General features: G+C 42.3%; 6 protein-coding genes across 24 annotated transcripts in view; 5 read left to right on the top strand and 1 right to left on the bottom strand.

Moving 5' to 3' along the window:
- Positions 1 to 1,280, top strand: part of ablim1a (actin binding LIM protein 1a) — a 38,343-nt gene extending 37,063 nt beyond the window's left edge. For 11 of the 16 annotated variants that reach the window (XR_011602978.1, XR_011602984.1, XR_011602977.1 and 8 more), the window contains one exon: positions 226 to 892. Coding sequence is in view for 1 of the 16 variants with exons in the window: in XM_070977107.1 (XP_070833208.1) it covers positions 226 to 339 (114 nt within the window). In the remaining 15 variants the exon portion in view is untranslated. Of the gene's footprint in view, positions 1 to 225 lie in introns of all 16 variants that reach the window. The other 5 variants (XR_011602979.1, XR_011602982.1, XR_011602983.1 and 2 more) reach the window with 1 other exon arrangement.
- A 4,779-nt stretch (positions 1,281 to 6,059) lies between these two features.
- Positions 6,060 to 8,174, top strand: LOC139341508 (probable E3 ubiquitin-protein ligase TRIML1). The gene is made up of 5 exons (XM_070978063.1): positions 6,060 to 6,065; positions 6,561 to 6,656; positions 6,803 to 7,059; positions 7,336 to 7,478; positions 7,576 to 8,174. Exons 1-5 carry the CDS (start codon positions 6,060 to 6,062, stop codon positions 8,172 to 8,174), a joined length of 1,101 nt encoding a protein of 366 aa, XP_070834164.1.
- A 1,665-nt stretch (positions 8,175 to 9,839) lies between these two features.
- Positions 9,840 to 13,456, top strand: LOC139341507 (hyaluronan-binding protein 2-like). The gene is made up of 13 exons (XM_070978062.1): positions 9,840 to 9,899; positions 10,180 to 10,294; positions 10,481 to 10,585; positions 10,679 to 10,789; positions 10,898 to 11,014; positions 11,122 to 11,232; positions 11,321 to 11,492; positions 11,576 to 11,673; positions 11,764 to 12,124; positions 12,245 to 12,387; positions 12,690 to 12,824; positions 13,004 to 13,149; positions 13,289 to 13,456. Exons 1-13 carry the CDS (start codon positions 9,840 to 9,842, stop codon positions 13,454 to 13,456), a joined length of 1,842 nt encoding a protein of 613 aa, XP_070834163.1.
- Positions 13,457 to 15,017: 1,561 nt separating this feature from the next.
- On the bottom strand, positions 15,018 to 17,097 carry LOC139341506 (E3 ubiquitin/ISG15 ligase TRIM25-like). Its single transcript, XM_070978060.1, has 4 exons — positions 16,501 to 17,097; positions 16,014 to 16,188; positions 15,158 to 15,506; positions 15,018 to 15,045 (listed from the first exon to the last, which is right to left on the bottom strand). The coding sequence occupies exons 1-4, from the start codon at positions 17,095 to 17,097 to the stop codon at positions 15,018 to 15,020; spliced, it is 1,149 nt and encodes a 382-aa protein (XP_070834161.1).
- A 692-nt stretch (positions 17,098 to 17,789) lies between these two features.
- On the top strand, positions 17,790 to 24,127 carry LOC139341607 (delta-1-pyrroline-5-carboxylate synthase). Of its 2 annotated transcripts, XM_070978184.1 has the most exons (17): positions 17,790 to 17,929; positions 18,496 to 18,592; positions 18,714 to 18,862; positions 18,959 to 19,108; positions 19,228 to 19,332; positions 19,414 to 19,572; positions 19,968 to 20,058; positions 20,315 to 20,439; positions 20,538 to 20,682; positions 20,773 to 20,846; positions 21,373 to 21,472; positions 21,769 to 21,989; positions 22,090 to 22,227; positions 22,336 to 22,531; positions 22,646 to 22,767; positions 22,988 to 23,270; positions 23,381 to 24,127. In XM_070978184.1, exons 2-17 carry the CDS (start codon positions 18,517 to 18,519, stop codon positions 23,560 to 23,562), a joined length of 2,316 nt encoding a protein of 771 aa, XP_070834285.1. In that variant the 5' UTR covers positions 17,790 to 17,929; positions 18,496 to 18,516; the 3' UTR covers positions 23,563 to 24,127. The 2 variants fall into 2 exon arrangements, with proteins under 2 accessions (XP_070834285.1, XP_070834286.1); XM_070978185.1 differs by lacking the exon at positions 17,790 to 17,929 and having other exon boundaries at positions 18,538 to 18,592; positions 19,414 to 19,566.
- Positions 24,128 to 24,452: 325 nt separating this feature from the next.
- Positions 24,453 to 26,459, top strand: part of LOC139341686 (arginyl-tRNA--protein transferase 1) — a 51,926-nt gene continuing 49,919 nt past the window's right edge. For 2 of the 3 annotated variants that reach the window (XM_070978315.1, XM_070978316.1), the window contains exon 1: positions 24,453 to 24,605. In XM_070978315.1, the coding sequence (XP_070834416.1) occupies positions 24,506 to 24,605 (100 nt within the window). In that variant the 5' untranslated portion in view covers positions 24,453 to 24,505. The remainder of the gene's footprint in view (positions 24,606 to 26,459) is intronic. The other variant, XM_070978317.1, reaches the window with a different exon arrangement.

Genomic DNA, 26,459 nt, shown 5'->3' with positions numbered 1-26,459 from the left:
GTATCAGTTTTCCACCTGCCTGTCCACAGTTGATACTGGATTTCTCTACTTTGTGTAAATAACATGTTACACAAATACAACTGTAGCGAGGAATGTGCAGTATCCATTGCTTCTTGTCATTTTTGCAGTGACCCCTTTTATGGCTTTGGTGCTAACCACGAACACCCCCCCCTCCCCTCCTACCCTCCCCTCCTTTGTTTTCTCCACCTTTGTTCTCAATTCTAGCGCCACTTAGCACCTGAAACGTTCTTTGACATCTTTGGAATGGAGATCCAGGAGTTTGACAGGCTTCCCCTGTGGAAACGCAACGACATGAAAAAGAAGGCCAAGCTCTTCTAGCACTCAGAGCAGCATGCGCATACTGTACATTCATCCAGATAGCACACGACAACTGTAATCTAGATGTAGGTTTTTGGTTTATTTCCTTTTCTTCTGGTTTTTTGTTTCATCCTGACATAATCAAGGAAGCCGTGAAATGGACTCTTTTTGCTCTGATGCTTCCTCAGACTGTGAGCTGAATGATTTGTCCAGTTAGACTTGCACAGGAAACAAGGAATGAAATCTCTTCCATGTTCAAAAATGACAAAGAATGAGGATGGATGATAAATAGGGTCATGTTATTTGGTTTGACTGCGCTTGTTTTACTTCTTGCTTTGCTTTGAGTGGAACTGCTTTTCTTTCTTTCTTGCTTGTTTCTTCCTACTATTTGTTGCTGTTGATTCCTGTGGAACTTTGTAAGTACAGTAGAACCTCATGGCGCCATTACGAAATGTCCATGCTCGTAGCTTGAACATGTGTCAGCTTTCCTCCGCTTGGGCTGAAACAGTTTTAGTCCAAAGTTTGCAAGAATCGGCTCAGTGAGTCTTTGAATAAAAAAAAAGAAAAAAAAAAAGCCACTGGGAAAGCAGTCAGCTGACCCATCAACTGTTTTACTGGATCTACATGGAAATGAATCATCCAAGCACCTACACATCATCAGTATCCCTCCCCCGCCTACTGCACATGCCAAACATTCATCTGACCCTGACAAAAAGAAAATGTCTCTCTTCTCAGGCTCTCATAAACATGGCCAGACACTTTCCCTTTACATGTATTGGAAGTACAAATCTTAATATATTTTAATGCCGTATCCAACATACAGTAAACAACAAATAGATAAAACACCTAATGTGAGGAACAACTGTATTTGAAAGAACTGTTTTATAAATGAAAACCCACACTGCCATTTGTTGTATTGAAATCTAAGCCAATAAAGCTTTAAATCACCATGAACCATATGATCCTCGGCTATACCAAAGGTACCCACCGCCTCTTTTCTCTCTTTTCTCTGTTTCCTTCTTTGCATTTCACCAATAAACACACGGGCTCAGTGATGTTACACAGGGTTTGCTTTTATGGGAACATTTAGACGGTGGAGTCTATTGATCGTCTTCGCAAACACATTAGTTGGGGCCCCTGTCTGGAAACATCTTTTTTAGGTCTTGGCCGATGCTGATACAAGCACTCACAGTATTTATCTGCATCTTGAGGTTTTGTGTGGCGACATATATTCCTCTGATGTCACCAAACTAGTGAACAACGACCACCAACTTGAGATTTAATCATTACTCTCGTAGCATTGATATAATTGAAACTTGATTGCAGATTGTGCCTTGAAAGACCATCACTCATACATTATGTAGTACATTTAGTGTCCATTCTCCAAAGCATACCACTGTTTTTTTTCTTTTTTTATAATAATAAGGTTTTGTTTTTTCATTCCAAGCAGCTATTTGTGTTAATCCACATTGGTATGATTTAGAAACAACTTTGCAAATATTTGAATCTTGCTTGACAAAGATAATGCATCACTGTGAACATTAAACACCATTCTGTTGTGTTGGTTATCTTTGTGTGTTAATGCAATTGCGAACAATCACTATTCAAACACCTCTTCCAGATCGATGCGTTCAAGTGCAATTGGGAAGGCAAGATATCTGAGACTTGGCAGCTGCAGCAACCTCCTCAATGCAAGACACTGCCAAATGAATCTGATCCTGTTCAGAATATTTTTCCATTGTCTATCCAGCAACATGGCAACTCAGTATAAATGTAAAGCAGTGCTGTAAAGCAGCCAACTCGTATTACATATCACATGTCAGAGCCTTAGCTGAACATTACTGTAAAGCATTGCCTTGAAGGCTTCACAAAACAACGCTTGATATTAATGAATTAATTAACCCAGAGTGATAATGCAACTGACAAAAAAAGAGAGAAAACTAATTTCCAGTTGAGTGGATAATTTACCCCGACCATGTTTCTCTTCAATTTCAATTTCCATTGCGAACTGAAATGAACTGAACTGTGGCTCCCTGGACGGCAGGAGAAACACAGTCAGATCCCCTCCTGACTTATTTATATATGAGTATAGACATACAAAGCACTCAGCTTGGAATAAAAATTTGTGTCTGATTTGGTTTTTTCCCCACAAAAAAAGTTCAATAAACCAATTAAAAATTTGTAAAATTGCATCTGCTCTTGCTCCCTCACTGAAAAATCCAATTTCTGAATATGCAAATATTATTAATTTGAAAAGATCTGCGAAAAGACAGAAGCTGTGTTACTGAACCATCCATTCCCAGTGTGTGCGTTCTGGAGGTTTCAAACTTTCATATCACACTGGATTATGATTGGCTCCAAAGCAGTTGTGATGTCACAAACTCCTGCTCATTCATGCGCATCTTAAACTGAGATTTAAAGCTGCTGTAGGGAACAACTGAACATCTCTCTGCTGCCTCGAGTCACTTTACTAAGCCCCTCCCCTCAAACACACAGGTTTGATTGGCAGCAGAAGGAGTCAGTTGCTTGGAGGGCCTGTTCTCCATGGTGTGAGCCTCGCCAAGGCCCCGGTCCCTCTCGCTGGGACTTGTCTTCTCAAAGACATCCCTCCACCCCAGAGCAGAGCAGAGCAGCCCAGGCGTCAGAAGCAGTTTTGACGCTCTCTAACAGAAAGATGAGAGGCTAGTGCTCCACACACCAAAATACATCACCCTCCCCAATGACTGTCATCATGCCTTTCTGACACTCTTCAGTCCGAGTGCCTTGGCATTGGACGTAATGAGCCCAGAGCTCCGTGTGGAGCTGGGGAATGTTTACACACTTGTTTTGTACTATATGTCATTGAAGGCAATGGAGATTTCTCAAGTTGGACAAGTCTGCATTAAATCAGGCTTTCCCTTTCTACAATGCTGACGCATCAAAGTATGCAATTAGGTCTGGTAAAACTTAGATTAGATTAGGCTATCACCATGTCATGAAGTCATGAAGTGACCTGTGATTGGCCAAAGTCCTGGCATGAGCTACATTTTCTAAAGCCTGAAAACAGAGCAAAACGCAGGTGCAGAAGTCTAGATTTCTTTCAGACCACTTGAATTCCAATACACTGAAAGGTGATTGTGGTTTTGTCCAAATATGCTGAAAATAAACTGCCTACTGCAGCTTTAAGGTGTAATGTGTACTACCTTAATTTGATGTTGCATTCGTTGATAAAATGTCGGGGCACCACCTTCCTCAGCTAAGAAGGACTGCAGAAATTAACTGCTATAACGCTGATAAAATACTAACGAATGGACTAGCAGTAAACCGGTCTGATAACCTGAAGTGTAAATTCTGGATACAGGGATCGTAGATATTCAGTTCAAAAGGACACCGTCTAACCAGGACTTAAATCAAAATATCATTTATTAAGCAGAATTGTGGATAATGGGTAATGTACCATGAATAATACGACAGAAGATGTGAGGTGATATGACAGAACACACAAGAAACTTATGGCAACACAAGGGTAAATAAATTGCCGATAGTGAGAGGCAGTCTAAAAAGGAATAATGGGGACGCGAACGCAGAGTTAAGGGAAAGACGATTAATGGAGAGAATTTGGACGAATTGACCATCTCTTAACCTCACGGACCAACTCTTATTCAAACCCGCTTAGCATGCCTACTTGATTGCTGGCGTCCCGTTGTGCTCTGCTCCGAACTGACTCGAAGACGTTCCAGATGTTCGTCCGTGGCTCGATCTGCTTGGTAGTCTGGTGGAAGGCCCAGGCACCAAGGTGACGAGCTGATGTGGAACGGGGGCGTCTCTGGAACTGGTTCTGCGGTGTCGGTTACAGATGCAGGACGGCTCCAGATGGTTGTTAGCCGGACCAAGGATCAACAGCTGGCCACAGGGTTTGGTTCGGTTGAGTCCGTGACGGATTATTTTAGACTGATAGTACAAATTAAGAGTCTCTTCGATGGCCGGTCGAAGAAGGCTACAAAATTAGTATTACTTGCCTAAATTTACTGATGTTAAAAACAAAACGTTTGGCTAAATAGAAAGTTAACTTGAAAGCTTACGGCAAATTATAAGAATACGTCTTCTGAAGATAACTTACGCTACTCGGAATGGCTTTGAGTAGCTTGAAGACGAAAAACTTAAAAAGCAAAACGACTGTGCAAAACTTAAAACAAAGAAGTAAGAAAAAGAACTCAGCTGAGAGTAACTAGACGTGGAAAGAAGAAAAATAAAAACAGAACAAAAACTAACTAACTACACGCAGTTTTTAAAGGTCGCTCCGGGGCGTGTCAAAAGGGCAGGCCATCGAATCACGTGAGACGGTTTGTGACGCGCGATGTAATCTCGCCTCATGGAGCTGAACTAATCAATGATTCATACGAGGGGCTCATCTGCTTCTCACTATGGTCAATCACATATAATTTCAATGACAAATTTTCAATGACATTTCAACATTGTTCACAGCAGGCATTAGACACTTTCTATGGTTGGGTGACATAGAAAATGATAATCATGGTACAGTTTTATCCCAACAGGTATAATGACTCAATATATAACTAATACAAAAATAAAGATAAAGGAATAAAGAGAGGCAGACTATATTTGCCAAAAATGTTTATCACGATTACGGTTACTTATCGATAAATGTGCCAAGTCAAGCATATTCAATCTGACGGTTAGGAACCTCTGGATGGCAGTATGGTTTTGTGGTGACAATTCAAACTTTTATAAAACTGTTAAAATCACAACTTGGTCATACTTCAGGTCAGAGATACTGGGAAAATATCAATATTATGCGTACAACGAGTCCTGTAAGTTGAAAATATAAAAAGTTAAGTTTAACATAAAATCTGGTTATCTTGGAGTGTTGAGGAAAAGACACACAAACATGTGTCACCAGTTGCTTCAATGGATGTCCAGTTTACCACCCATCAGCATTTGCTGATGTTTGTGGATTCCTCTGAGGCATGCCATTTGTCTCTTCAGACAGCTTTCTTGTATTGAGTCCTTGGGGCTATTGGGGGAGTAATTAGCATTGAGTGGGACATACTGGGTAGAAGATAGGTGTTGACCTTTTGGCTCTCTTTCTTCAGTGTGCGAGAAGAGTAGTTTACAGAGCCAGACATCCTGTTTCTCTTCGAAATCAGATTGCATTATAGGTAAACCAGATGGTCTATAATTCAATCAGTTGGCGGGTTTACACCTCCATTTCCCTTGAGTATCACCAGAAAAGGAGGGAAAGAAGGGGTCAGTTAAAGGCCGGTTCTGCTACAAAGGTGAGCACAGATGAATGTTAAAACAGCTCTCCAGTGCCAGACTCCACCCATACATCACTCTGCACAGTGAAGCATCTCAAAGAGGGAACAATAAGTAAAATGTATATAAAATGTATATATGTATAATAATAAACTTTGTTTGAATAGCAACAAAGAAATCACATGCACCAACCGCATCACATAAAAAAAAATAATGTAAGATAAGATGGAGAACAACCCACTTGATAGTGATAGTAAAAATAAGGTTAACACAAAGATAAAAATAAAATACGAGAATACACAGCGAGATGGGAAATAAAACCCAGGCAGTGTTGGTGTGTTCCACAGCTTTGGGTCCTAAAGGCGACCTCCCTGATTTTCTTTGGCCTTTTACTGGGAACCTCCAATAAACCAGCAGACAATCTAGAAATAAAAAAAATATCTAGAAAACCACATTGTGCAATTTGGAACAAAAACTGCACAAACATGCCAGTATGGTCCTTAAAATGTCATGAGAAAAATATGCTCCTTTGACCGTGCTATGAACTGCACGAGTCAAATAGTGTCACTCTTAAGCATCAGGTAATGCATCACTTGTACAGTGAATGCTTATGAGAGCTGCAGTGTGGCCTCATTCAGTCACAGGGGGAATTACAGCGGGACAATCTTAAATGATTGTGGACACAACAGTCATAATTTCCCCTCCTGGAGAAGGCAGCACTGACAACCACTGACACTTTAAATATGGAAGACAGACACCTGCATCTGGGGTGACAGCACTGCAGTGTGTCAGTCATGTAACCATACCATTTTAAAATACAGATGGTTGCTAAGTTGACACTTTACTGTCAGTCAGTCTGCTTTCTTGCTACCTCCATCAAATCCATCATAAGTGCTTCTGCTTCTGCAGCTGCACTGCACACAAAGAATTTGGCTGAGTGGAGTTGAATTGAGCTGTGCTGAATGTGTGTGCAACCCTTTCTGCAGGATACATTAGAAAAGCACCAAGAGTGTCTGAAGAAGCAAAGGGAAGCAGTGAAATATAGACTGAAAAAACTGGCAGCACGGCAGTCAGAAATCGCAGTAAGTTGCCTTCACACCAGTCCGTGCTTACATTTTGCCGCAACATGAAATCTCTCTGTCTTTGTTGTGACATTAGATTTGAAGAAATGCAAACACTCTAATTCCACCTGTGATGATAAACTGATAAATGCTTATGCCTGACCCAGAAAAAGTCCTCAGTGATAAGGGAGAGCATCATACGGAAATATCAGGAAATCCAGGCCATCCTGGATGAGGACCTGAGGATTACCCTGTCCCACCTGGAGATGGAGGAGCGGGCTGCTATCTCTGCCCTGGATGGGCTGATGGAAAAGAACTGTTCTTTAATCCAGGAGATAGAGCAGGACCTGGCCAGACTCACTGTGACACTGGACCAGACCGACACAGAGCCTGATACAATGGTGATTAAACTTGATGTGGCAAGGTCCAGTGGGCCAAATCTGATTTGAAATTTCATGCAATATTTATCTTCTCACTTGTGTATGGGAACTGAAAATGTGAAATTAAAAAATATGCATTCAAAGATCATTTAATCTTGCTTTTTCTGCTTTTCTTCAGTCTTTCTTTTCGTTCCCTGAGCAGCAAGACATTGAGACCATGGACAGGTATGGAATCGAATCATAATTAATGATAATTAAAAAAGCTTCAGTCTGCAGCAGTGGAGCAGCAGTTGATGTTTCTCACTATGGTCTGCCTCCAGAGTGGTGGATCTGCTAAACAGGACAGACCCAATCAGTGTGAGCCTGGACGAAGTTAAAGCTGACCAGATCCTCAGCCTCACCAACAACATGCTTCTCCTGATCTGCTCACAGACCCCGATAATCAAGAACCTCATCAAGAGCTGTCAGCTCACACAGTATTTCCATAGTGTTTATCGGCACGATTTGGCCTCTTTGACGTAGATTTTTCTGTGTAAAATGTGTTAAATATGTGTTTCCAGATTCTAGTGAGGTGTGTCTGGATCCAGAGACGGCCCACCCAAAGCTGATCATCTCCCCCAAAGGTGACAGCGCCACCTACACAGACACCTGGCAGCAACTCCCTGACCTCCCTGGACGCTTTGACACCACCCTCAATGTCATCAGCTTGCAAGGCTACAGCTTTGGTCGCCATTACTGGGAGATTGATGTGACTGGCAAGACTTACTGGGAGCTGGGTGTCACCTATCCCACCATTTCCCGTAAGGGCACCACTGAGGATTGCTGGCTGGGCCGGGGGGACGAGTCCTGGTGTGTGGAGTTCTTTGATGGGGAGTATACAGCTTGGCATGGAGGGGTGCCCCATCAGCTGCCTTTCACAAGACGCTTCTGTCAGATTGGCGTGCTGTGTAATTTCCCTGCAGGATTGGTGACATTTTTTGAGGCGGACAAAATGACGCCGCTGTTCTCCTTCTGTGCAGGAACCTTCACAGACTGCCTCCACCTGGCCCTGTGTCCTGGTCATGATCACAATGGCACCAATTCTAAGCCCATCGTAATCTGTAATGCTCAATCTCGGACCAGCGATTTTGGATTAGTAGCTCCACAGAAAAGCATTTAGTGATTACTTACTAGGGCACTACTTTCTCATAATGCTCTGCTTGTAAAGGTTTATAAATTTAAATCAATGGCTTTATTAATAATTAAACAACAAGACTAAGAGTTTACATCCATGTTAACAGCAATTTGAGGCTATATGCACAGTGCTGCTTTCAGCTAAATGCTAACATCGGCAAGCTAACATGCTCACAGTGACAAAGCTAACATGATGTTACCGATCACAGTCAGGAGATTAGCATGTTAGCATGCTACTTTTGCTAATTAGCATTAAACACAAAATATGGCTGAGGCTGATTGGAATGTCATTCATTTTCCAGGTGTTTGGTTAGACCAGAATTTTGATGATGCCATGAACCGTGAACGTCAAAATTTGCTGTCAGTCCATCCAGCAGATGTTGAGATATTTCTCAAATTTTGTGACAAGTTGTCAGTTTGTCAAATATCTGTCTGGCTGGTGTTCAGTTCCACTGAATAAATGCTGATGGTTTTCTCACTTTCTAATAATGGACCCAGTCTACAGTCCACTTAGTCTGTTAATAAATGAAAGAGGGTAAATGGGATAAAAGTCCAGCATTGTTTCCGGTCCAGGACAGCCGTCCTAACACATGAACGAGTTCTCAAAAACATAAAGCAACTTTCATGCAGGAGGAGGAAAAACATGATCCATAAAGCATTACCATATTATTTATTAGCCATTAGTAAAGTCATTATTTATAACCAATAAATGCTTTACAAAGATAATTGCCTTATAGAAAGTGGCGCCCTTGCTGATGCTGGAATTGCATCTCTTTGAAATAGTGGAATGCAATTCAGAATATATAAAGGCCCAATGTGATGAAAGTTTTTGTAGGAAGGAAGACAGTTCCACACAAGGAATCATGTTAAAGGAGAGCACTACATGGCTTTCAGTGCCTGTAGATGTGTATTGAACTTTCAGATGAATGTACACAAATATTAGAAGCAGTGTGGCCCAACTCTAAACCAAGAACAATTACCATGAAAATAGTGTTTTATGCATATTGAGTTTACATATTCTCTCTATTTGACAAAGTCTCGTTTAAAAAAGGTTTCAGTTTTACTTGGAAGTCATAAAAGCTACCGATACTGTCACACAAGTTACTGGCATACTTGATTGAGCATCCAATCACGCTGTACTGTAAGTATTATACTTTATTGATATTTTAAATGTATAAAGAAATCTAAAAAGCACATGCTAATATATCCTGATAAGCGCCCAGTGTCTGTGGATCCAAAGTCTACATTCAGACAAACATCTAACAGCTTTGCAAATATGCTCTCTGACCCTCTGTGTTGCATCTGAGTGCACACATTTCGATTTGATTGAAATTTATTTAATGATTGTCAATATGAAAAAAGCTTCATGGGTTGCAGAGATGGTGAATGTGAATTTGCACCATTCATTTGTTCATTGTAAGTGTTTGGTAACATGAGCAGTGTTCTGCATGTTATTCTTAAAAAAAATATAAAAAATCTAAGAACACAGTTAAAATCAATAAAACTGACTCAGCACCAGGGATGGATGCCAAACACCCCCAGTGAATCAAAGGTTAGTGTACTTATACAAATGTTTGGAAATGTGTGAGTGATCTGCCAGACAGCGCACTCTCATTTTACTCTCCTGGATGTCTTCTGCTCCACTGCCATCATGAACCTAAAGCTCCTCTTCTTTTGCCTCTTCTTAGCGGTGCTCCTCATACCTGCTGAAGTATGTATTCACTATATACTGTACAGTACATATTATACAGCAATTGTGTCGCAATAAGCAAATGTCTCCGCTCTTATTTACATTGTTGCAGTGTTTGACAATGCAATTTGTTGGGAATAAAATGCAGTAGAGCCTGTCCATGTTTGTGTTTAAAAAGATGAATTCACTGCATCTTGTCATGATAATTTTGAACTGTCAGAAATATCAACAAAATTCTAGCAACTGCACATTATTTCTTATTATTGTTCCTCTCCTGTGGTGCTGTTAAATTGCTATTCAGCTGAAACATAAAAAGCATAGGAAACATCATCACCACCACCACCACGGTCCAGACGATCAGGGACCTGCACGTAAACACGGCAAAAAGAAAGGAAGCTTTAAGGATATAACTGAAGGTAAGTGCTTCTCTGAATTCCTTTCATATCATTTTATGTAGAGAGTAATATTTAACATTTAACATCCTGTAAGTCTCACAGTCCATATCTTCCTACTAAACCTGAAATACATGCAAGTTTTATAAAGTAAGAAAGAGATTAAAACAATAAAGCTTTATGTCTAATAAAGGAAAAATATTGTTTTAGACCTCTTCTTTGAGATCTTAGATGGAGTTTTTGGTGGTGGTGATGATGAGGATGATGATGACCAAAGCAATACAGATTGGCTATTTGAACTTCAAGCACCAGAGGGTAAGAGAGTCAAAACTCCATAATCAGCTGCATTACACTGGAAAGCTCTAATTTAAATCTTATGTTCTCCTCATAACTTTTCTCATTTCTCAGGCCAATGCAACCCAAACCCTTGCCTCAACAATGGCGAGTGTGAGCTGAAAGGCAAGAGGAAATTCAAATGTGATTGCCCTAGACCTTTCAAGGGAAGGAGATGCGAGAAAGGTTTGAAAAGAATTGCCTTTTTGCATGCTTGTTGGACTGCAAACTGGTCATATGTGCACAGCATATAATGAGCAAACATGAAATCAAAATGCTGTGTTATGGTCTCAGGTCCAAAACGTTGTAAGAGAGGTATATGTGGGCGTGGTGAATGTGTGCTGACTTCAACACCCCCGTTCTATGAGTGCAAATGCAAAGAGCCCTTCCAGCCTCCACACTGCAGAAGCTGTAAGGAGTATTTCTTTGTCCTTTTAAGACAGAATGCCTCTTTTTCACGTTTTTGCAATTTTGCTTCAAGCCAGCTTTCCCTGTTCACTGTTTGTTTTTCTCCAAAGTTTCACTGTGTGAGCCTAATCCATGTAAGAATGGTGGAACTTGCATCAAGGAGGGTAATGACTTTGACTGCCAGTGCCCTCCAGGGTACAGAGGCCGTTTCTGCCATGTTGGTAAATACTATGCCCTGCATCACTGTTTTCCTTTTCCATTTCCAACATGTGCACCATCATCACTCACTGAGTGTGGTATATTTCTTAGGCCCAGATGACTGCTTTGTGGGTGATGGAGAGTTGTACCGTGGTAATGTGAGTGAGACAGATGATGGCGATGAATGTCTCTACTGGAACTCTCACTTCATCCTGGAGAAAGGTGCAAATCCCTTCGACTCCTACGAGAATGAAGACGGACTCGGCCCGCACAACTTCTGCAGGTCAGGAGAAAACAAAAAAGTGCGTTCAAATAGCAGAGGACGTCTCCAAGAAGACGCTCACTCACACCTTTTGTATGGCACAGAAACCCAGATGGAGACGGGGTGCCCTGGTGTTTCTTCAGAAGAGGTCGCAAGTTGTTGTGGGATTATTGTGATGTTACAGAGTGTCCTGAACCGACAGGTCAGCACTTACGCTTCAGAAAACTTTCTGATTATCAGTGCTGTCAACAAAAAATCTTATCTTCTTTTATCTTCTTCTATGTGTTTTCAGGTGTGACTCCAACTGAGAATGTCCCTCCAGACACCGATTCCAAGCCCGAACCTGTAACATCAAAACCTACAACAGTCCCCAAGCCTACATCTGGGCAGGTCGGTCTTCCTACCACTGGACCCACTCATGCTGCTGTCCACCCTAATGTCACCGCTCCACTGCCACAGTTCTCAACCTGTGGGAAGGCTCAGCCAAAGAAGGCCATTACCCGAATCTATGGGGGTCTGAAGGTCCCTCCTGGGGCTGTACCCTGGCAGGTGTCCTTGCAAGTGAGACCAAAGAACTCCAACCAGAAATTCAGACACGTGTGTGGAGGAGTTCTCATCGAGAGCTGCTGGGTGCTGACAGCTGGACACTGCATGTGAGCACAAATCATAATGACAGCAAATATGAAAAAACACCAAACACTGGCTGGTTATGGAAGAGCTTCCACATGTGGACTTCATCTTTACTGAAATGCGTGTTGCTTGTGTTTGAACAGAGAACAAAACAAAGACATGCAGGTGCTTATGGGAGTTCTGTCACTGGACACGGAGGAAACCACAGAGCAAACCCTAAATGTTGAAGAGGCCATTGTACATGAGAACTACAGGGAGACTCCAGCAGCTGTTTACAATGACATAGGTGATCCACGTCTCTCTCATTTTATACAAAATAAGCTCTGATAGAACCAACAACAATAGAAAGTAATATCTAAATCAAAGATATCACTGACACCTCTATAGCTTGTTCCTTTTTAGTTAACTAAAAATGGGATGTGAGAGGGTCACCAATTAGGGAGACAGTCAAATAGTAACATCTGTAATAATGTGATTCATGAAATATATGGTATTAATGGTTAAAGGAGAACTCAGGGCAGAGTAAAAGTAATGCGATTGAGATGCAAATGAAATGAAATACTTAACATTTCAATTGCTTTTCTAAAGCCTTGCTGAGGCTGAGCGGAAAGGATGGAGTTTGTGCCAATGAGACTCAGTTTGTGAAGACAGCATGTCTGCCTGATGCCGAACTGCCTGATGGGATGGAGTGTAAAATTTCTGGATGGGGTGCCACTGAGGAATGTAAGGCCACTTTTGCAAATTTGGCTATCATTTTTATTTGCTTTGTTTTAGAGGCACTTTTTAGCGTTAGTGTGTAAACCTTGAATCTTTATTCAGACCCACCACTGAAATTAGAGAGATCTTTGATCATTACAACTTTGCTGCATTTGTTGTGATATTTGCTAAACTCATCTCTGCAGCTGACTATGGTTCCAACCACCTGCTGGAAGCCAATGTGCTGCTGATCAACCAGGGAAAGTGCTCTGAATCTGCTATTTATGGCAAAGTCCTGGATGATTCGATGTTCTGTGCTGGCCACCTGCAGGGAGGGGTGGATTCCTGCCAGGTAAGTACAACAAACTTCTGAGTTAAGTGCATGCTATCATTCAAAATATGTGCATAATGACTCGTCTGAGGTAAGTTCTTAAAATAGCTGCATGCAGCAGTGCATTTGCTATCTGGTCAGCTGGTTGTTCTTGTTTCAGGGTGACTCTGGAGGACCACTGACTTGTAACCAGAACAGTACCAGCGTTATTTATGGTCTGGTGAGTTGGGGCGACCAGTGTGGAAGGAAGAACAAACCTGGGGTGTACACACAGGTAACTCACTTCCTGGACTGGATCAAATCAAAGACTCAAGCAGCATCTGCATGAGGAACGTCTGATAGTGTCACCAAGGACTTAAGGTTATGTATGGGGCAAATCTTACTCATTGCTGCTGTACCTGGTATTGTGCCTCTCAGGTCTACAACATAATTTTAAATCCCAGTGCTACTTAATCCAACCCAAAAAACAGACAAAGCATTTTGTCATATTGTGCTGTCTGTCTAAATATCATATTTCCCTGAAGCTCTACTCTTACTCAGGCCCAGGGCCATCTATTAAAAATGATGCATGTGTGGGAAAGGAAAAAAAAAAACAGACAATAAATTTAAGAATACTTCCTTTTACTGCTTACTTCTTAAGTGTCTCTTTACGCTGTTCTGTGCATCATGTTTTTACTGTATGTTCTTTGCATTAGCTGTCTGCCATCCTGGTTTTTATGAATAAACCTTTTAATAAAGCAGTACACAAAATGAATGCTCAAGATCAAACAGGGTTGCATTTTCTCATTTTGTCACAACTTTCTGAAAGCTGATTATGTCTCACATGGTTCTGTTGATGGGCCACAAAATGTACAGTACTCTGCCTTTAAAGTCTATGAAAATGTCTGGTACGGTACCTCCAAGGGACTAACTCCAAGGCTCCAGAAAAGGAGCAGACAGGTGGATGTGGATTTTCAAACTCTACTCTCTTAGGAAATTAGGTATTTCTTACACAGAGGAATACTGTACAAATAATAGTCTTAAAAACAGAGCTAAGGCTCCTGTGCTTTTTCAGTGCTTTCAGTTATTTGGTGTCAGTGGATATTTTGTTCGCCGCAGGGCAGTAAACTCTGCTGGACCACTGACATGTGAGAATGAAGGAGTGCATGTCCTCCATGGTCTGGTGAGCTGAAGGGACAGTTGTACAAAGAACAAGCCAGTAGTTTACACACGGGTCATTTACTTCCTGAACAACATCAAGCCAAACATGAGAGCTACTAAGCTGCTGACCACATAGATGGACTTTACCACAGGACAAAAGTGCTGTTTGAAGATGCACCCTATACCACTCATGAAATATTTAATGTACATGACAACTGCAGACAGTGAAGACGTAGTATAGGAGCAACTATGTGATCTGTTACCATGGAGTAAATGCTAAAACATCGCTTTTCAGCTATATTTCTTCCTTATCTGCTTCTTATAAAACATCAGCATAATACAATCATATTATAATATTAGAAGACCATAATACAGTATTTTAAGCCTTGCTCGCTCTCCCATTGCTGCTGGTAATGAGAAATGCATGCTGATCATGTTGAGCTTCTTTTAAATAGAGAGGTAGTTAATTTCCTGGATCATGGCTTAAATTTACCTGGGACAGATCCAGCAGGGAAACTGGTGATGCTCACGTGTCTTTGAAACCCACACGTCTTTTACAGCATGCAAAATGGCAGTAAACACGGAAAAATGTTTGTGAAGACAAAGGTTGACAGTGATCAGTCAATTCAAGGTTGTCCTCTACCTTCACACTTTCCCCTGATGTGTGTTTACATGCCAGTCCCAGGAGTCCTTAATCCAAAACAAGGTAAGTGGCTGCCTATTCAGTCCATTCGCATCAATGCATGGGTTCAACATGGGGTAGAGAGGCTCTGTACACTGCACACAGAAAGAGTGAAGCAAGGTCATAGAATCAGCATCGTAGAATGAGAGCTCCCCCTTCTGGAGGTTTGCCATTATGCCCAGCTTTCTGACTCTCTTTGCCACTGACAGCTGCTTCTCCTGGGTGTCATGACATGCCAGGTACTGTCCATCTCCGTGGTAGATGCACCAGGATGTGCTGTTCACACCCAGGCTGGAGGGACTCTGACCAGTTTTTTTATTGACTGACCCAGTTGTCACACCTATTAGCCAGTAAGGTTTCTCCTGGACTATGACCTCCCAGTAGTGTCGGCCAGTAGTAAAACTCTCCTGAGTCAGGACACTGTACTGGGAGTCATATGGCTGAGCGCTCAGGGCTTCACTAACAGGTTGCTGTCTCCAGAACACCTGTTTCTTGTCCTGACATATTTCCAGTTTTGGGTGGGCTGAGTTGGAGTCGAGAGCAGGAGAACTTAGATCTGCAAATAAAAATCTACATTTAGTACACAACTTCAGAGATAGTGGGTTTGATTTTTGTTTGCAAAACATTGGCTTCTCTACTAACATGACCACATTCGTGGAAAGTGTTGGGACAGAGCCACCGACAGGTCATCCACCAGCCTCTCTACTGTTCTCAGCTTCTCAGGGTCACACAGACCTCGGTCTAATTCCTGGATTGGTGCTAAATCCAAAGGCTCACTATAATACAAATTGAAAACCATTAGAGGGCACAAATCATACCAAAGGATGACAGAATAGAAAAAAGCAGTGTGATGATAAACTCACCAAAGATTCTGTGCTGTGATTTGCTGTTGAAAACAAACAGGCCATGTACTACTGTACGTAGAAAATATTTTAGCTGCATTTGTACAAAACTTTCCCATGACCACAATAACACACTGTCAGTACTAGGTACCATTAACGTACCTGTAGGAAGCACAGATCATTTGTCTCTTGGAGGAGTGATTTGCTCGAGGCTCTGAGACTGTCTATCTCTTTGATCTGAGCCTCCATGATGCCCCTCCGGGCCTCCAGCCACTCTGTCATGTATGTCTCCTCTGCATCTATAATCTGCATCATCAGACGCTCATCACCGTCCAGCACAACACGGATCCTGCTGTATTTGTCTGAGACTCTCTCTCTGAAATCTGCAGCAGACTTCTAGGAGGCAAAAAAATATGTAAATACATATGAAGAGGGATTCTGTGAATGAAAAATAAATGATTAAAAAGGGGTATTTCATTTCGACTGTACCACTGTTTGTGTATACAGTGACTCCAAGTCCTTGATGGCATGTTCTGCTTCACTTCTCCTCTTCAGCAGCTGGTTCATAGTGGTCTCTAACATGCTCTAAAGAAAGAAATACAACAGGCCTATAGAAAATAGATACCCTGACAGAAAAATAAGGGAAAAAAATCCGGATATTCACAGAAAAATAAGAAAATGCATTAGCATATTATGAGCAACATTCACCTTGAAGTCTGTGCAGGCTTCATGGAGTTGCGATACTTTGTGGTTCTTGTGGATGCCGATCAGGACACACAAACAGCACACAGGGACCCTTTCCTCCATGCAGAAGAATTTGAGCTCATCACGGTGCTCCCTGCACTTCAGAGACAGCAGATCCCCTGTCACCTCCACAACTGTGTGCTCCCTCAGAGCAGACCTCTGCTGGTGCAGCAGGGCGTGAGCCTGGCACAGTGAGGCATCACAGGTTAGGCAGGTCCGTATGGCCACCGACGGCGTGTCTATGCAGTGGTCACAGTGGATAGTTGAAGATGATTTGGTTGCGTTGCTTGATGTCGTTGTCCTTGGCTCAGCTGTTGATGTCCTGTTAGTGGTGAAGTCCTTTACCTTGGTCTGAAGGCTGGTGTTTATCTCCAGAGTGAGGTCAGAGGGGAGGAACACCTGACACTCTGGACAGAAGACAGGGCCTTTATCAGACTCATCAGTTTCCCACACAGCCTGGATACAGGTGAGACAGAAGTCATGCCCACATGGCAGCGTCACAGGATCTGTGAAGAAGTCCTGGCAGACGGGACACTTTAAAGTTTCCTCAACAGTCCCCATAGCTCCGCTCGCACCTGTTATGGCAGCTCAGAGTGCGTTGTGCTCCTGGCCTTCCTGCTCATGAATGTTTCACGCGCCACTCGTGCGCCTCAGTATCACATTACTAAAGATGAGTTGACATCCTCCAGTAGCTGTTTCAAGCCATTGACTCCCAGCAGATCACACACAATTGAATGGCACATTTCCAACAAAAAGGATTAGCTAAAGTACCATTTAGTTGTCCTAAACGCAGTAGCATTTGGAACTGAATCAATTTTAAAGAATTCATATTAGTGTGCAAATTTATTCTATGCACTGTAAACAGCGGTCAAAAGAATCCATTTTAGTGAATAAATGTGTCACAGCGAATTTCAATAATCAATACTGAATCAATATTTTCATTATAAAACATTCATCTCATGTAATGCAATAATTAATCATTTGTATACGATGAGCTGTCTGCAGTCATGTTTATTTAATTATCTACAATTATTGTTGCAGTTGCTTTCTTAACATAAATAAAAGCTGAAACTAATTTGAGATATGACCAACCAGCAGCGGATATTTTTACCCGCTGTCCCTGTGCTTGTACTTGCCACCGCTACAGGCGTACCCACCCATCAAAAGTACTATTTCTGCGTACGTAAAGCCTGATTTGCTCATGTCCATACTACGTGAACATACCAGATATCCTACGTACACATTGTTCGTGCATAGCTCTAGTACGGCACTTCCCTCCCAACGTGGGCTGTGGATGTGGCAGCAGAGCACCGCCAGTCCGGCTGACTACGTGTCTTCAGCAGTGCACTCACAAGTGTAGCCGTGGTTGCTTTTCGAGGGCTTCAAGTATCAGGTAAAGATTCATTTTGGACAAAATCTCCTCTTGTGGAAAACAGCCGCTAAGCTCGGCAGTGAGGTAGCTCACAGGAGCTAATGCTAGCTAACGTCAGCTAGCCGCAGGTACTTTGTGACAGCAGTAACGCTGCACACAAAGCTAATGTGTTAGCCTCATAAACTTATCGAACTTGCAAACTTCAGTGGCTTCACATATGTTAGAGTTTATTTGTGTGAACAGCACCCAAGTTTAACCCTGGATTTCTTTTGCCAGCAAATAGTTTGAATCTCGCGTTAACAAATCCAAACATCAAACTCTTTACTGGGTCAGTATGTCAAGTTCAAGTACCAACACAGTGCAGATAGTCTCATGACACGATGCAGAGCTTTACAGTGAGACTAAAACAATGTTCAATTGAATCACATTCATTGATTTTATTTTGACATTTTATCTTATTTACATTTTCAGCCTTGGTGTTGATAGCCAGTCGTGCAGCCCGTCTGTCATATCCAAAAGCTGCTTATCTCAGATGAGGGTATTGCATTGATAGAGCTACCTGACATACGTTTGTGTGTTCATCACAGCTGTCCTGAAGTGTCAGTGCCATGTTTGCCAGGCTGGCCAGAATCCGGCAGTCAAATGTCTGTCCGGTGTCCATCAGAGCGTTTTCCCAGGCTAAATGTAAGTAACCAGCCCACTTTTCTCATCTGTTCTTTTTTAGTATGCTGCAACACATATACAGTACTATAATGTGTGGTTCATGCAGTTTTGTAATGAAATGTGACTTTGTTATGTCCCGCAGTCTCGCTCCCACGTCCCCATGGGAAGTCTTTTGTCCACCGCAGCGAGTTAAAGCAGGCCAAACGCATTGTGGTGAAGCTGGGAAGTGCTGTAGTGACACGGGATGAGTGTGGTCTGGCACTGGGACGACTGGCCTCAATAGTGGAGCAGGTAACGGCACATTATTAAAGTCTGTTGATGATGGCTGTGTAGGTGTGAGCTGGACGTGGTCAGAGAACTTGAACTAACCTCTGCGTGTCCTGTCAGGTGGCCATGCTGCAGAATGAAGGCAGGGAGATGATGATTGTGACCAGTGGTGCTGTGGCTTTTGGGAAGCAGAGACTGAGACATGAAATCCTGCTGTCTCAGAGTGTCAGACAAGCCTTGCATTCTGGACAGAACCAACTAAAAGACATGGTGAATAATCCTGAACGCTGTCAATTTTAACCAAATCCTTGACAAATGCTTAACTGTGAGATAAAAAATTGTTGAATTTTCATTGTTGTAAACTTAAGTGAAATTGCTCTGTTTTTCAGTCAGTTCCAGTTTTGGAGGCAAGGGCGTGTGCGGCTGCTGGACAGAGCGGTCTGATGGCGTTGTATGAAGCTATGTTCACCCAGTACAGCACCTGCACTGCACAGGTATGTAATTTGACTTTTCTCACAGAATAAAGTGCTGTCAGCAGATTCATTAAATGTCTTCATTTTTGTCTACTTCTGTAGATTTTGGTCACCAACCTGGATTTTCACGATGAGCAGAAGCGCCGCAACCTGAACAGCACGCTCCATGAACTGCTGCGGATGAACATAGTTCCCATCATCAACACCAATGATGCTGTTGTTCCGCCCCCTGTTCCCAACAGTGACCTGCAGGGGGTAAATGTGGGTACTGTGTGAAGGGCATGCTGGGAATGCTAAATGTTGTCCAGAATTGTGATGGTGGATTGCTTAAATTGTCCGTAAAGTCAAGATGTATGTTTATTTTCTCTCACATTTCTGTCCTTACTAACGTGTAACCTCTTGTGCATGTGGTTTTAGTGTCGCTGCTTTAAATGGTTTCTAGTAACTGAAAGTATGCTGGTCTTATGATTGTTTTATAAATCTGCTTGTGTTATCTCCCTTTGGAAAGAGTTGAACATATGTTGTTTGTTCTGCGTCCTAATGGAACTGGGAGGCTTTGGCTGCATGCTAGCATCAGATAAGCTATTATCCTACAGTGCAATGTTCGATACAGTGTTTTTCCTTTTGGCTTAATGAAATTTCTGTTTGCATTTCAGGTAATCAGTATCAAAGATAATGACAGCTTGGCTGCACGGCTGGCTGTTGAAATGAAAGCAGACCTCCTTATTGCCCTGTCTGATGTTGAAGGTAGAAAAATAACCACTAATTTGATGATAGATGATGATTTACTTTGCCTATATCCATCAAAAATAGCTCTTCAAATGTTGTTCACAAATACCCATCTTACCATATCTTACCATTTCAGCAGTACTAGCCTGTCATTGCATCGATCTTATTCACAAACATCTTAATTCAGCGAGTTATGTGCTAATAGAAAGTTTATGTATCTCTTAGTCAGTCAGTACACAGATCTTAGTAAGGAAATCTAAATTCTATTCCACAGGCTTATACGACAGTCCCCCAGGAACGGATGATGCCAAGCTCATTGATATATTCTATCCTGGAGACCAGCAGTCAATCACGTACGGCACCAAGTCCAGAGTCGGCCTCGGTGGCATGGAAGCCAAGGTGAGCATGACATGTATTTTATCTCAAAGTGTAAACATGACTGAGCTGGTTGAATGATGAAAGAGCTGCCTTATACTGTGTCATGTCGTCTGAATCAGGTGAAAGCAGCCCTTTGGGCACTACAGGGAGGGACTTCTGTCGTCATTGCCAATGGCACACATCCTAAAGTGACAGGCCACGTCATCACAGACATTGTAGAAGGGAAGAAAGTTGGCACCTTCTTCTCTGAAGTAAAACCTGCAGGTACTGGGTACAACCATCTGGAATCAGCATTTCACCTACTTGTTGTGTTTATGTTTTCATATTTGATGTGTGTTTTATTAACACAACCAGGTCCAACTGTGGAGCAGCAGACAGAGATGGCTCGACATGCAGGCAGGGCTATGGCCTCCCTGAAACCTGAACAGGTGAGTTTCTTGCTCCCTCAGTGTGGTCCGGCTAACTGATGTCAGGTTTTGTGTTAGGCTTGATTGCAGTAGAGTCAGATATCTCCTCACTGACACAATGGAATCAGGTTTATCGCAATTTATTTTTCACAGGTTAAATTTCCTAAATCGAGTGTATTGACCTCTATATATCATTCCTAAATTAATTTAAATGACAAGATTACAGCAGGGAGAAAGCATCTGTTTAGCAATGAGTAAACATGGCAAATTAAAAACCTGTCAACACTAAAATGGGAAAGAAAAGTGAAAATCATTTTCACAACAGGGTTCAAGGGATTGACACACTGTAATTGCTCTTGATTTTGGTGTTCATATCGGGCGGTGTGTGTGTGTGTGTGTGTGTGTGTGTGTGTGTGTGTGTGTGTGTGTGTGTGTGTGTGTGTGTGTGTGTGTGTGTGTGTGTGTGTGTGTGTGTGTGTGTGTGTGTGTGTGTGTGTGTGTGTGTGTGTGTGTGTGTGTGTGTGTGTGTGTGTGTTTCTTTATCCAGAGAGGGGAGATCATCTGCTGTCTTGCTGAGTTACTTACAGAGAAGAAAGATGAGATTCTCAGTGCCAACAAGAGAGACATGGAGTTAGCAACAGCATCAGGTACAGAGGCACAGAAAAGAAGCAATGGCTCAAATGCTATGCTCTGCCAGTGGTTGTCACTCATCTCTAGCACTTCACTCAGAGGAAAGTGGCATATGAAGGTTTGGATCATCTGTTTGTCAGCTTTCAGCTGTGCATCAGCCGTGGTGTCAGTAAGAGCCTTATGAACGCATAGCACTTGAAAATGTGTAACTTTGGTATTCTGTTCCTGTGTTGCAGGACAGCCCATAGCACAGAGGAAGCAACACTACAGTATAGAGTTCTGCATTGATTTCATTCATTGTTTTTCCTCATAGGTCGCTTGTCCCAGGCTATGATCAACCGCCTGAGTCTGTCAACTGCTAAGCTGAACAGCCTTGCCATCGGCCTCCGTCAGCTTGCTGTGTCCTCCAGGGACAGTGTGGGTCGGGTGCTGAGGAGGACCAGGGTGGCCAACAACCTAGAGCTGGAACAGATCACTGTCCCCATTGGTGTCCTGTTGGTCATCTTTGAATCACGTCCTGATTGTCTCCCACAGGTCAGTCAACCCCAACACTCAGCCTGCTGGTCTGGGAGACTTTTTCACGTGTGTCATTGAAAATTAAACACATTTTCATGTATTCAATGTTGTGTTTCAGGTGTCCGCTCTGGCTATTGCCAGTGGAAATGCTCTGCTTCTGAAGGGGGGTAAAGAAGCTTCCCACACCAATAAAATTCTACATCAACTCACTCAGGAAGCACTTTCCATTCATGGAGTGGCCGATGCCATTCAGCTGGTAAAAACCGAAAGCATTGCATACATAATGCACAGTGTGTTTTTACATGATTACAGTATTAACTCAGATGTCCTGAGACATGCTAAAATTAACCTTTACCTTGTGTAGGTGAGCACACGTGAAGAAGTTGAGGATCTGTGCAGACTAGACAAGTTGATTGACCTGATCATCCCGAGAGGCTCGTCCCAGCTGGTCCGGGACATCCAGAGAGCAGCTAAGGGTATTCCTGTACTGGGCCACAGCGAGGGCGTCTGTCATGTCTACATAGACAACGATGCCAGCATAGACAAAGCTATTGATGTTGGTATGTGGTTCCTGTGTGAAGTTGTTTCTGCTATGGTTTGTTTTCATATTTTATTTGAGTGCAGCCCAGAGCTGCTGAATGAATATGCATGTACTAACTTTTGTTCCATTCTAGTCAGAGACTCCAAATGTGACTACCCTGCAGCCTGTAATGCCATGGAGACCCTCCTTATTCACAGAGATTTGCTGCGAACTCCTATGTTTGACCAGATCATTGACATGCTGAGAACAGAACAGGTAAGAAACAGACACTCCATGATTTTGGGTACAAGTATTTCACATAGCATTACAGTGCATGGTTAAGTGGTTTTTACGTTTGATAAAGTTTTGACCTCCAGAAACTGAACTCTGGAGAGTTTGACAATTTAGGTCAAGAAAGACAAACAGTTTTTGTTCATATTTGACTGATTGTTTCATCATCCTGTTGATAAATCATTGTGCCATTGCTTTCTCTCAGGTGAAGATCCATGCAGGCCCGCGCTTTGCATCCTATTTGACTTTCAGCCCATCCGAGGTGAAGTCTCTGAGGACAGAGTATGGGGAGCTGGAGTGCTGCATTGAGGTGGTCGACAGCATGCAGGAGGCTGTGGACCACATCCACAAATACGGCAGCTCCCACACTGATGTCATTGTTACAGAAAATGAAGAGACAGCAGAACAGTTTCTGCAGCAGGTGGACAGTGCTTGTGTCTTCTGGAACTCTAGCTCTCGCTTTGCAGATGGCTACCGCTTTGGTCTAGGTATGTACAGTATCAGGCTTGGTTTTACTTAATTCATCCTACTGTAAATGGATCTAACCTATCACTGTCTTGAAAATGGGGTGGAAGAATTAATTAGACTTCCTTTGCAGGAGCTGAAGTTGGTATCAGTACAGCACGGATACATGCCAGAGGCCCAGTGGGATTGGAGGGGCTTCTTACCACCAAATGGGTCCTTCGTGGGGAAGGGCACACTGTAGCTGAATTCTCTGAGCAAGGCAGTATGAAATACCTTCATGAAAACATCCCCATCCCCCAGGGGAACTTTAATTAGATGCCCAACCAAAGAGCCATCAACAGGAGTCAAGATTCTGATGTCAGACAGAGTTTATCTAAAGGTTTGTGTCTGCCAGGAGCACTTCAGCTTTTTAGCTGCTGCTTTATTCCCTGTGTAAATCCACTGTGTTGGTGCAGGAAGCTCACATGCAGAACAGAGGCTACTTTCACTGGACAACCAAGTTCCTGGTTTTGTGACCTGTGCATCAACCTGTGAATCAGTTTTTTAGATGAATGCCAATCTCCTGAGAAAACAACTTGTTTTTTCATGACTGATGAGAGTGGAAAAGTATTATGGTAAAAAGGAAAAGGCAACTAATTTTGTTATCTATAACGGGTGAAACAGTACACAGACAAAGCTCATTTCCTCTGTAAGGCCATTTTTGTGGCACTCTCAGTTGCCCAGCTGTGATTTTCTAACTTATTTTTCTACATACAAACTCTCCCTCATTCTTTTTGTAATTTACTGTAAGTGTCGTTTGTGCGGGATCTTGGTCGAGGTTTATTTTGCTATCCTTCCTCTTAGCACAGATGATTTAATAAATATGCTGTACAGTTCTTTACTCATGATTTTGTGTTTTATCTGTCACAAACTTAATTCTGAAAAATCTGCATCATAATGTCTCTGATTAATAAATACATTTAGTGTATAGGCTGATTTTTGTTATGACATTTAATCAATCTAAATTTTTTAAATTTAAATCTATCGTTTCAGTGATGCGCAATAATTGGAGAAAAGTGAACAATACAGTGGTTCGTTTCGCTCTTGAAGATAATGTGGCCTGAACAAACAGCTTCAACACGTAGCTTTCTAGACATGAGAGGGCTGGGTGCCCAACGCAGCGCCAGTGACGTCATGGGGATGGGCGGAGTTTGGCATCCAGCAGGACTTGCCCGGACACCGTGCAAACTCCGCTGTCATCTGTCGGTCTATTTTAAAGATGGCAGGGAACACGTCTTACACTATAGTGGAATATTTCGGCGGGGATGACGGTTACCGCTGTGGTTACTGTAAGAATGAGACGGGAAACTTTTCTCATGGTAAGTGTCTAATGAAGTAGCGAAGAAACATAGCTAGTCAGTGTCGCTGAACTGGCTTATGCTAACGACCTAGCTAGCTCCGTCTACTTGCTGGAATAGTCACCGGTATTGAAAGACTGCTAGCTAATGTTGGTACTGTAGCAGGACCCTAATGCAGTAATGTGGAGTGAGTTATGTCTGCCATAATTACACTGCAAGATCAATACATTCAGTTCAGTGGACAAACTAGTCAGCGTTCACCTAACATGACTTGGACAGTATGTGGGTTGTAACTCAGTTTATATCCATTAGCATCTTATAGCCCAACTCTTTCATCATGGGAAACTAACCAAAGACTGTTGTAAAATAAAGTGAGTCAAAATAATAAGTGAACTTTGGGCTAGTGTGACTGAATTGCCATTTAGTAGGGGAACATTGTTTAAAGACTAACCTTGTAGCATTAGCAGCTTAGCACTGGAGTCGTTAACATCTCTACTAGCGCCAAGCTAGCCAACGGTCAGGCTAACCTTATGAGACAGGGAACCAGGGCTGGTGCCCTCAGAGGCGAGAGTACAGCTGTCTCCCTTCTCCTTTGGTCAGTCAGCGCCGTGACGCTGGGGCTGTAGGCCTGTGCAGATCAAGTAAAAACAGATGCGGAACTGCTGTCGTTCATTTACATATATTTGTGGGGCGAGCTCAGGTCTGATGGCCAGTAAGAGCACAGATGTTTTATTGAATTTAGGGTTGAATAAATCAGAATGCTGTGAGTCTGTGAATATGATCCGTCTATTTAGCATCTTGTGAATGGTACATTATCTATTGTACTTCTTCATATTGTAGTGTTGGAAGTAGGTTTTTTTAGGTGTAACAGGCAGTGCGGATTACAGTGTGAATTGAGTCAAACATGAGACTCAATATAAGACAGAGATTTCACAACACAACCTTATTGAAACAGAAGACCACCTGTTTACTTCATGTGCTGTACTGACTGACTGTGGCAGTGTCATCTGAGATAAAACCACAGTGGTATGATTAATGACTCATTCTTCTTCTTCTTCTTTTTTTTTTATTACCCATATTTTGTCGTTAAAAGTGAAGGCTGGAGAGTTTTTAGTCTTTGTTCTGTTGAAGGAGATGAGAAACTACTTTCCCTCCCTCTCCCCCTGAACCAGTTGTTGGGGGGGCTAAGGTCGACTTCCAAGTGAACCCAGATTTGGTTTGTTTAAAAATGATAATGAAACAAGGACACAATAACAGTCAGTGGATCGAGCATTTTATGGTGCCAGTTTGTGTTGATATTTTCTCTTAATTTTACAAGATTCTTATTTTCCTCTGTCATGCCACCACTTCTTACTTAGCATCACACTTCAGATGAATCACAAATGAAGTGTAAACAGCAAAATTGTTAGTTTCCGCATCTGTTTTTCAAGACCTTTTTGAAATGTTGGACTTGCACAGCTACATAATTATAAAAAAGGTCAATTTCTCATATGGGAATAGGTGAGAAACTTGTAAATATCAGTGAAAGCTCTAAGGCTGTATGTGTGAGTCTTCAAAGTCTTGGACAGCTACAAACAGGAAGGAGCCTTTCCACCCGCTGCTTGCTGTACAACTGTATACTCAATGGGAAGTAAGGGAAGCTTGTTATATTAGGTTAATTCTTGGGAGTTTCATTAGCCCATAAGAAACCTGCAGTGCCAGGAACACTCCTGCCTTGAATCCATTCACAGGATAATTGACATGTGTAGGTTTATAAATGTCCTGAAAGTGAAAGTAGACAGTTGAGCAGAGGTCAAAGGTCCTGCTCTCTATGTTGTATTTCAAGGCAACCAACATTCATTCAATTTTACATTTTTACAAATTCGGACTTTGATA

The sequence above is a fragment of the Chaetodon trifascialis genome, chromosome 13, assembly GCF_039877785.1.
Source record: "Chaetodon trifascialis isolate fChaTrf1 chromosome 13, fChaTrf1.hap1, whole genome shotgun sequence".
Lineage (NCBI taxonomy): Eukaryota > Metazoa > Chordata > Actinopteri > Chaetodontiformes > Chaetodontidae > Chaetodon > Chaetodon trifascialis.
Note: the sequence above shows the minus strand (reverse complement) of the source record. Positions and strands in the feature narration are given on the sequence as shown.